This window comes from Danio rerio, chromosome 6, assembly GCF_052040795.2.
Source record: "Danio rerio strain M-AB ecotype USA chromosome 6, GRCz13ab, whole genome shotgun sequence".
In the NCBI taxonomy this organism is placed as follows: Eukaryota; Metazoa; Chordata; class Actinopteri; order Cypriniformes; family Danionidae; genus Danio; species Danio rerio.
Genome location: NC_141026.1, coordinates 44,041,399 through 44,052,500, shown reverse-complemented (window position 1 = coordinate 44,052,500; position 11,102 = coordinate 44,041,399). Strand labels below are relative to the sequence as shown.

Below are 11,102 nucleotides of genomic sequence, written 5' to 3'. Positions count from 1 at the left end.
TTAAGAGGTGGGGATGCAGATAGTAAAGGCCCACCATCTGATTGATCAAATTTGAATAAACAACCTAGCATACAGCACACAAATGCTTGGCACATTAAACTAATTTAAATCATTGAATTTCTCTGGGATATGCATATTGCATATACGATTATCACGATAACAATCATTTTTCGATAAAAAACATTGAGACATCAAGAGAACTGTAATAAGTGATAAAATACAATAATTTCAAAACAATTAACAATATTTCTTTACAACTTTTTAAAGAAACAACATAAGCCTGTATGCAATGCTGTATGTGAGTTCTGAATGGAAATCTGTGTGTGAAGGCAGTGTTTGGAGAAGGATTTGTTAGTGTGTGTGTGTGTGTGTGTATGTTTGCGCACATGCCTCGTGGTTCTTGGCTCTGATGATAAGCCTCCTGCCTGCTTGAGTGCCTTTCCAAGCCCAGAGTCGGCTGTTATGACTATGGATGACAAGCACAGGAGCTTTGCAGCCTGAAACAGAGGAGCAGGGAGACAGATAATAGAGAGTAAAGAGATACCAGACACGTGGGAAAGTGAAAGATGAAGGCAGTCAAAGAAGACAAAGATATGCAATGATGTAAAAGGGGAAAGCTGGAAAAATATCATTGTTAAGAAAAAAAAAGTAACTAAAGAATGATTTAGGAGATATGGAAGGAAAACGAGAAAGAATGAGCAGCAAAGAATGGAGGTCAACACATAATTTGCGGAGTTGTAAGGCTGTGCTAAGATATTGTGTGCAAATCATAATGTATTTTTATATAAACAAAAAAATATATAATGTATATATGCATACAATGGTGTGAAAAAAGGTGTTTACCGCTTAATGGTTCCTTTTTTCCCCAGATCATCAAACTAATTTAAAATTAAGATAACAATATGATAACAAGTAAACACATCATGCAGATTTTAAATGAAGTAAATAATAAACTTTTTTGACTATTTTGTAGTGGCAAAGTATATAAAGTGGGGGAAATAAGTATTCAACACGTCACCATTTTCTCAGAAAATATTTTTCTAAAGATGCTGTTGATTTGAAATTTTCCTTGGATGTGGGTAACAATCAAATAAATCCAGAAATGCAAAGAAAACGAATTTAATTAGTTTACAAATTAAGTTGTGTAATAAAATGAAATGACACAGGAAAAAGTATTGAGCACATGAAGAAAGGGAGGTGTAGAAAAGCAGTGAAGGCCCTGACAGCAGCTGAAATCTCTCAGTGGTTCTTTAGCAACCCTCTGCCCTTCGTCAGTGTAAATTAATATTAGCTTTTTCAGTCAAACATCTACATAAGCGGGAAGATGAAGATGAAACCAGGGTGGACAGTTCAGCAAGACAATGAGCCAAAACACAGGAAAGGAAATCTCAATTTCCAAATACATTTAATATAAAGTATTAATTACATTTCAGGAGTTCAGTACTTTCTTCTTCTGTCATATTATGTTAATAAACATATTAAAAAATGTGTTACATTTTTATATTTGTATTGTTTGCGTTTTTACCAAAAACTGGTTTAATTCCATGTCAACAGTTTCTTTTGAAATATTATTCCCAGGGAAGAAAAAAAAATGAACTGTTGATTCTTTATTTTGTGTTTTTTTTTAGGATTCGAGTCAGGTGATTGGCTGGGCCATTTTACAGCTTTATTTTCTTTCTCTGAAAGCATATGAGTTTCATTGGCTGTGTTTTTCATCATTTTGCTGAAATGTCCACTATGGTTTCATTTTCATCATCCGGCTAATGTAAATGCTGGACTGAAGCAGTGAATATTTATTTACACTGAGAAAGGAATTAAATTGGTTTATAAATAAAGTTATGTGGAATAAAATGAAATGACACAGGGAAGAAGTATTGAACACGTGAAGAAAGTGAGGAGTAGAAAGGCAGTGAAAGCCCAGACAGTAGCTGAAAATTTTCAGTTTTATTCAGCAACCCTCTGGGCTTTCACTGCCTTTCTACTCCTCACTTTCTTCACGTGTTCAATACTTCTTCCCTGTGTCATTTCATTTTATTCCACATAACTTTATTTATAAACCAATTTAATTTGTTTTATTTTCATATATTTCTTTGGTTGTTACCAACATCCAGGGAACATTTCAAGTCAACAGCACCTTTAAAAATATGTTTTCAGAGAAAAATGGTGATGTGGATTTTGGTATACAGGATGCTAGGATTTTTGGTACAAGTTTTATTTTAGAGTATTTTGTAAATAGTTTAAAAAATGAATGAATGAATGAATGAATGAATGAATGAATGAATGAATGAATGAAGCAAACATTCCAATGTACGGAAGAAAAACTGAACAACAATCTAGCAATTCTGAATCAGTAAACAGGTCATAATTCGCTTCCTGTCACTTTTTTTTGCTTGTGGTTTTCAATTACAGTATATTGTACACATCTTTATTTTAACCTATGTTCCTTTCTCTTCTGTCTTTTCTTTTTTTCCCTTAGACCTTGAGGAGATTGAATTATCTTGCCCCTTCAGTGCACATTCAAACAAACAAAAAATCAATTTAAAAGCGGCTTACGGTGAACACTTGAACAGTGATTACAAAAGACAAGCATATTCAACACGTCACAGCTGACGTCCCTCAGAACAGGACAGGAAATATAATACTGTACATTATGTAGTCAGAGAATCACTCACAGAAATGATGAAAAAGTACTAGAGGATAGGTTCAATACAAATGCAAGAGGGGAAAAATAGAAGCCACAAACGGTTAATCAGTCTCTGTTACTGTATTCCAATGTGAAAAAAAGTCCACTAATTTCATTTAAGAGTAACAAATGATAGCAAACTCAGCTGTCCTGGTTTCCTCAGCCTTTGCTGAGCAGTACACTGTTTAAAATGTAATTCACTGGCATTTATTTAAAAGTATTATAACCAGTGCTGAGCTCTCTTTGTTCTTATGTATATTGCAAGGGCATAAAGAGGTGAAAAAAGGCGATTTAAAGTAAATTGTTTGCTGTCATTAATAAGAAAGCAATCCATAAACTGTTTTTGTCATTTAATGCTGCCACGGAAACACTATTTAAGACAAAGAATTTGAGCAGCTCTGAAGGCAAGCTCACTTGCAATCCTGTAATTAAAGTAATTCTTGAACATAGCCTTTTTTAAATCACTATTTACATGCAAATTTATTTTAAAATACAATTTAACTGGTAGCCTAAATGTCTATTATTCTCTGACCTTGCAAGATTGTGAGCTGATCTAAAGTAACTGAAACGTTTTGACTGCTTTAACTTTCATAAATTTTAGTTTTCCCATATATATATATATATATATATATATATATATATATATATATATATATATATATATATATATATATATATATATATATATATATATTTTGACCAACACTGGTACAATCACACTGGTCTGACTAGAATGTTCAGAGCACATGTCATCAACTACTAAAATTCAAATCGGACATCGTTTTGGGTTTCAGACATTCAAATACACATAACTACATATCATTTAAGGCTTGTAAAATACAAGTGACTGTCTATGGAAAAGACAATAATTATTTTTCAACATTACTAGACGATGTGCTTTGTTCACGTAAGATACACACTGTTTATTTTACTAGAATATTTTTGTGTTTATTAGAATATTATGTTGCTTACCTTCCTGTATTTCTGGAGAAAAGTATGCTCTGATCTCTCATTCAGTGGTTGCTAAAAAGGATACAGCTGCAATCTAAAGTTAACAAAAATTATTTATAGTATTTATTAAATTGCCCAATAATTGTATTTTATTAGAGTCTACCTCAACAACTAAACCAAACCCTCAAGGTAATGTAAAAATATTGTTTGTTGTACAATGTCACAAAAAGTATTTTATATTAATGCGAGTATCTTCAGCTGTATGTCATCTAGACTTCACCGCGTGGCAGGAGATACAACTGAGGATACTTATGTCAATATAGCATCATTTTTGTAACACTGTATAACAAATAATATTTTTATATTACCATGAATATTGGGTTTAGGGTTGAGGTAGAGGTAAACAGAAATAAAATGCATTTAATGGGTAGTTTAACAAATAATAATAAATACTTCTCGTTAACTTCAGATCGCAGCTGTTTTAAAGACAAAATAAATGTTTTAGCACATATTTTAGAATCAGAGTAGCAAAAATTTCACAATATAATTAGAACCTTCGTCAATACTTACAGAAAAGGGCAAAAAGAAACAAAAAAAGCAATATATACAGACCATTGGGGCTGTTGAGTCTTGATAATCTAGAAGCGTCACCAAGGAAACTTTATAATTATAACGCAATACATTTCAAGTAGCGGTCACATGATGCTGGAAGGTCAGCTGGAGTATTTAAAACTCAAGTTTGAAAGGGTTAAAAGAGGACTTAAGCCCCTTTCTACAAAACATAAAATAAGTCTCTGATATCCCTAGGATTTATATGTAAACTCAAAATACTTTAAAATAATGTCTTTAATAGTCTTTTTAAATGAGATTGTGCTCTTTTCAAAAGAGGGCGAAGCTTTATAATTTTTCTTTGTGGCTGACAGGTGAAAACTTGGGATGGCCGCTTCTCAATCAGGACTGTTTATGCTAATGAGGGAGAACTATAGTCACTAATGTGTGGGGCTTTACCCCTCTGATGACACAAACAAAGGGAAAATGTCAATCAAAAAGTTTCTGCAAGTTGTTTTTATTAAGTGTGATTGTTACATGTTTGGGTTGGTGTTGCTCTTTTGTTCCCTCCTCCCCTTTCTGTTTTTATTTGCTGTCTGCTGTTCTTCTGAAATCTAGGTGTTCCAATTGGTTGGCACGAGTTCTCACAAGTGGACCAATCAGAAGAGAATTGGAGTTATTTAAGCACTCCAGTGACTACTCGGACCAGGTTAGAGGGGAATCCTTGTAGCTCGTTGCTGCTGTGTTTTTCTGTGTGACATTTGTGCCTGTCTTGTTCTCTGGTTCGCTTTAAAGAGTTTTTGTGAGTTGTACATCTATTCAAAACGTCCCATACTAAACCTGCTTAAATGTATAAAATGGAAGTGAAAGTGGAGTACATCATGTGACTTACATTTTTACACACACATAGTTGATTCTCTGTGAATCCACTAGATCAGATAAGGGTGCTACTCTGTGTATGTTTGTTCCAGTGGGTGCAGTTGAGTAAGGGGCGTGTGACGCCCAAGATCTTTTTACTTCTATTTACATATTTCTATTTCATATTTAGCGGGTGTTTAATTTGTTATTTTCTTTGATTTGGCACCGTTATTTTCCTTCCCTCTATCAGGTATGCTTGTTAACTACTTTTTGCATTTATTGTACACATTTGTAAATATATTTTGGGTGATTTAAATATTCTTTGTCTTTATCTTTATTGAAATAAAGTGAACCACTTTTTTGCCACATCGTTGTCTGTCACTTCATAGCAGCTAACGTCTCAGGGGAATTCTTAAAATATTGGGTTGTCATAATTGTGTTAAGCCCTTTTTCACCCTTCGAGCCACACAGGGTGTAACATAATTTGGGGGCTCGTCCGGGATCCTTCCTTGGGGTAGAGGAAGCCCGGATACATTTGATGGCCTGTATTTTTCCCTGGGAGTAGCTGATGTGACCCAACAGAAACATTGTGGAAATATTGATGATGGATGAGTGTTACAACTTTGATATTCCTGTGTAGTTGGTTGGTAACAATGAGCTTTGCAATGTCTTCATTGGTGCTTCAGTTTATTAAGAATCCATCCTTGGATCTCATTGATAAATTTTCAATAAAAATTTAAATTATTACTTTTTATAATCAAAGGCTGGCTATATTTACACACACTGTTGCCACACAACTGTGTTTAAACACCTAATAAATAAACCTTTAATTTTTGCATGAAGATTGCATTATTTCTGGGAAAAAAATGTGTGTGTATAGACATGCATATGTACATGTAATTTAGTAGGTGACATACAATAGTGAATACAAATTTGTGCTTTACTGAATTGTAGCCTCGAGCTAAAACTGATTGTTTCATGGATAGTAAAATTCAGATGCGCAGATGAGACGAGTGTAATCCATCCCAGAGAATGTTTTGAGCTGTGTACTCATTAAAATAATTGCCTACAGTGGAGTTCTGATACAAGAAAGATGTGACAGGACTTACACGCATAGACTGTTTAAAGCGCATGTACTTTGTTTATCTGCTTGGATGAGTATCAAAAACTTTTGAGCACAGGAAACCCTCACTATTGATTACTTCGGACAGCACGACTGGAAACAGTTCAAAAAGCGGGAGGTAAGATACATCTCCTAAATCTCTTGCCACATAGGACCGAGTTTAGGGGGGTTGTCAAGGCTTTACAATGCCGTGACTGCAAACTCTAACTGCAATAAGAATCTTTCCTCATTGACAAAAACTAAAACGTTTGTGCGTATTAAAAGAGAAGTCAACTATTTGAAAAATGTCTCCTTAAACTTTCACCTATACGTGCGTAATGTTGCTATTTGAGCATTAAGAACATCTGAAAAGTTATAAAGCACAAAATCACTCCAAAGGGAATTACTCTCTATTACAGTTTCTGAACTCCCTAGAATGCCTCGCTTGCTATATCCCTGATTTTTAAATGTCTTAGATTAAGTTTCTCCTGCTCACCAAGGCTGCAGTTATTTCATCAAAAATACAGATTTTTTATATGCAACTGTGAAATGTTATTGTACTATAAAATAAGTGTTCATAGTTTCTCAATTAATTAAATCATTTATTACAGTGATTTTAAAGATGATTTTCAGCCACATTACTCCAGTCTTCAGAGTCACATGATCCTTTAGAAATCACTCTAATATCAATTATTATTGATTAATGGTAACAGTAATAAAATCAATAATGACTGAATTAATATTTTCATTTGAAACAACACACAATAAGAAAGATGCCACCTTGATTAACAGAATACTTTTCTTAAAAAAAAAATTATATATATATATATATATATATATATATATATATATATATATATATATATATATATATATCTGGAAAAGCAAAACTGGCCCCAAATTTTTGACCGTTAGTGTGTCATGCCAATACAGTGAATTGACTTGCAATTAGTGTTTTCTGAGATAAACTTGTATGCATTTGACATCTGACAGAAAAGAGCACTTTAATATTCCCACAGCGTGCCATCTGACAGGCAGCCTTAACGAAAGCTCTTCATGCAGAAGACTACAAATCAGGAATTTAAACTAACAAGGCTATAAATTGCATCAAGATGTTTTCTTTGTTGTTGCAGAAGGCACCGCCCTCTTCTGAAAGGGGGCGTGGAAAATGTGCTTATTTGCATTTAAATAACCAATGTCAAAAATCAATGTTTTTTGATTCAGTTTAAAAAAAGAACATTTATAACATAACACAATACATGGTTTGTCAGATGTATTGGGCTTTACATATACAGTTGAAGTCAGAATTGTTAGCCCCCCTAAATTCTTAGCCCTGTTTATTTTTTTCCCCAATTTCTGTTTAAGGGAGAGATTATTTTAAACACATATTTAAAACAAAGTTTTAATAACTTATTTCTAATAACTGATTTATTTTATCTTTGCCATGATGATATTTTTCAAGACATTTATATGCAGCTTTAAGTGACATTTAAAGGCTTAACTAGGCTAACTAAGATAACTTGGCAGGTTAGGGTAATTAGGCAAGTTATTGTACAACGATGGTTTGTTCTGCAGACAGTCAGGAAAAAAAATTAGCTTAAAGGGGCTAATAATTTGGACAAAATGGTTTATAAAAAAAAAAAAAAACTGCTTTTATTCTAGCTGAAATAAAACAAATAAGACTTTTTTCCAGAAGAAAAAAAATATTATCAGACTCTATTAAACATCATTTGGAAAAAATTTTAAAAAGAAAAAAAAAAATCAAAGGGGGGGCTAATAATTCTGACTTTAACTATATATTCTGGGGAAATCTGAGACTTTGGACCCATCCACATGGCAGAATTTTTAATATCGCTTCTGCTTTTCATCCACATAACTCCAGTTTGTAGGTGCCTTGAAATGAACTTTTTGAATAACAGTTTACAGAGTGGGTAAATCTCAAAACGCCACCCGGCACGTAGCTGTGTAAATTGTAAAACCGCAAGTTTAAAAAAAAAAAAAATGCCATGCAGCCAGGAGAAGGAACCCTGCACACTTCACAACTGGTAACAACAATGGCAGATTACACAGGAACTGTATTACTTTGATGGCTATTTCAATATTTTTAACTACATCACCATCTTGTGTCTAATTCTGTACTTAGTGTACTGAAAAATTATTATTCTATATGCACTCACTGCATTCTTCTGCTATTTTAGTGTATCCCCTGGCTGTTTACAGTACCACATATAAGCATGGCATATGTATTAAACCATTTTAACACAATTTCCATGCGGATGCAGACACTGAATTCAATTCAAGTTTTTTTGTATAGTGCTTTTCACAATAGTTATTGTTTCAAAGCATCTTTACAAAAGAGTGACATCATTGCATCACAATCAAATTGGAAAAGCTAAGGTTATTAGTTACCATAACTTTATTAATTACTAATAACTAATTAACTAGTAACTAAATGCTTTTAACAATTAAAGTTATTATATATAAGTAGTTTACCTGCAATTATAGGTGACATCCATGTGTATGTTTATTAAGTGTATTTGTGTATTAAGTGTTGTCCTCACAGATCTCGATGGTTTGCCTCATCTCGTCCCAAGTCTTGGATTCCATTAAGACATTCCTTAAAATGATACATGTATGTACACAAACATTTTAGAATTCGCTAAAGAAAAAAAAATATTGGCAGTTTAAACATACAGTCTTATATTCATGTGTAAAATTACCTTTACACTTTAATATAATCACTGCAAACCAGGAGTTATTTTTTATTTTTATTTTTATTTTTAAAACACAAAATTGATCTATCTATTTCCTTTCATGGCAACAGAATATTTGCAAGCGAAGGGTCCAGCGGCGTTTCCTCCAGCTCCAAAGTAATAAGTCACTCAAGAGCAAAGCTGGCACATTTCAAACCGCATACACTTCTACAGATGAGATGAATGGGGATTCTAACAACAAACAGATTACATAATAAGCTCCATGCAATATTATGAATGAGTTATATACACCGCACTGCACACAAAGTTGTTTTTTCTCTCTTTTATTGGAGAAAATTATGATGAAATTATATAAAAACACTATCGTACATAACATGCTGTCAATAGAATCCAGACATTTAAACCACACGCTCGGCTCAGGAAACTGAAAACATGAACCTGATACTTTTGTTACATAATAAACGGAGGACGTCGTCTCTCGCAGGGTCTTCAAACATCTTCCCTGATAGAGTAGACCTCCCTGTGTAACACTGCTCTGGACGTCTGGGAAGAAGAACTCGCTCAACACGTCTGGAGAAAGAAATGCACATGGTTGAAATGGATCCATTTGGCACCTTAGCGAGGCACAGGTTAAATTGAGCGGGAAAGAGATAACTAAAAAAAAGTAAATGTTACAAAACAGCTGATGCATTGATCCCCCTTCTCTCTCTCCTGGACAGATGTTGATTGCATAATCATTACGAAGAATGAAGACTGTAAAAATTGGGGACGCTTTGAGCTGCACGTCACGACACATTACACAAACTGCATCCATTTATTTTTTCTAATAGATAGCCGTAAGAGAAAACAACAGCACAGAGACTAATGATGATTGAATAACTATATTTATTATTGCAGCCGAAGCATGGTGTCCATGAAGATATCCAGAAAATGAATTAAAGGAAGGAAGGAAGGTGTGAGGGAAAAATCAAAACACAAAAATTGCCAATAGACTTGAAATGATTTCCTCTCTCGCACTCACTCTCAGCCAATCATTCACTGAGCCGCGTGTTAATTTAGGCAGTTTGTTTTCAATTTGTTTTTAGGTCTGTCTTGGTCTTTCAAGCAGCTCTGTAAAATGCACAGGAACGCACACACACATGACTTTATTGCTTTTTTAAAAGCAGTCAAAAGTGAATCCTTTTTCTTATTGTCTCTATCTGCCTGAATGCCTTTTTTGTTGCACAAGAAAAATCTACAATGTATTAAGAAAATGAACATCATGAGTAGGATCTTTACAATTCAACTGTCTAAATTAATGAATTTCAAGACATGTTTTGTGCTAATAAATTAAAATGTATGTTTCTTAAAAGTGGTTTTCCATACTTTCTGGAAAACAAGATCAATTTCATGAAGTTAAAATAAATATATAATGTAATGTTTATACATTGGTGTATAAATCAGACTTTATATAATTCAGAAAGTTGAATTGAAATGGGTAACACTTAATAATTACAACACACTATAAATAATCTATTAAGCATTGGCAAATAGTGAGTGTACTATTTGTTAGGCACTATGTCTACATTAATAGATGTTAATAAGCAGTTTATAACTTCATATAAATGCTCTATTCATGACTTAATAATTGCTACTTTCTGCTTTGTTACTGATTAATTGTTCATACTAAATTAAGTATTGCATTATTTATAAATCAGTGGTATTTAAGAGTTGTTTAGTTGTTTAAAAAAACAAAACAGAAACTTCTCTCTAATAACTGATTTGTAAATTATGCAATAATTTAGTCATGAAAATCATTAATCACATTATATATGTGCTTATAAGTCAAGAATAGAGCACTTGTATCTGCAGTTTTAAACTAACTGCTAACTAAAAAATCTGTTAATGTAGAGTTAAAGCTTAACGGATAATGTATTCACCATTTGCTAATGCTTAATAAATGGTTCATAATGTGTAGTTTTTATAGTGTTACCTTGAAATGTATTCAGACATTTATTTTTCCCCTCACTTCATAAAATCCTTTAAATCTAACAAAAAAGAGAATGAAAAATGCTTAATAAATGGTTCATAATGTGTAGTTTTTATAGTGTTACCTTGAAATGTATTCAGACATTTATTTTTCCCCTCACTTCATAAAATCCTTTAAATCTAACAAAAAAGAGAATGAAAAATATGAGCATGAACCAAACTGAAATTCTAGCAGCATTAACTGAACAGAACGCATTATAAAACAAGCCTCAAACTA

General features: G+C 33.0%; 2 protein-coding genes across 8 annotated transcripts in view; both read right to left on the bottom strand.

Moving 5' to 3' along the window:
• Positions 1 to 3,131, bottom strand: part of LOC137496000 (uncharacterized) — an 18,034-nt gene extending 14,903 nt beyond the window's left edge. The window contains exons 1-2 of the mRNA XM_087256241.1: positions 3,098 to 3,131; positions 391 to 497 (exon numbers count right to left, since the gene is read on the bottom strand). Of these exons, the coding sequence (XP_087112367.1) occupies positions 391 to 497; positions 3,098 to 3,131 (141 nt within the window). The remainder of the gene's footprint in view (positions 1 to 390; positions 498 to 3,097) is intronic.
• A 6,033-nt stretch (positions 3,132 to 9,164) lies between these two features.
• Positions 9,165 to 11,102, bottom strand: part of rad18 (RAD18 E3 ubiquitin protein ligase) — a 77,330-nt gene continuing 75,392 nt past the window's right edge. For all 7 annotated transcript variants that reach the window (XM_087255204.2, XM_087255202.2, XM_087255208.2 and 4 more), the window contains 1 exon segment: positions 9,165 to 9,427. In XM_087255204.2, the coding sequence (XP_087111330.1) occupies positions 9,419 to 9,427 (9 nt within the window). In that variant the 3' untranslated portion in view covers positions 9,165 to 9,418.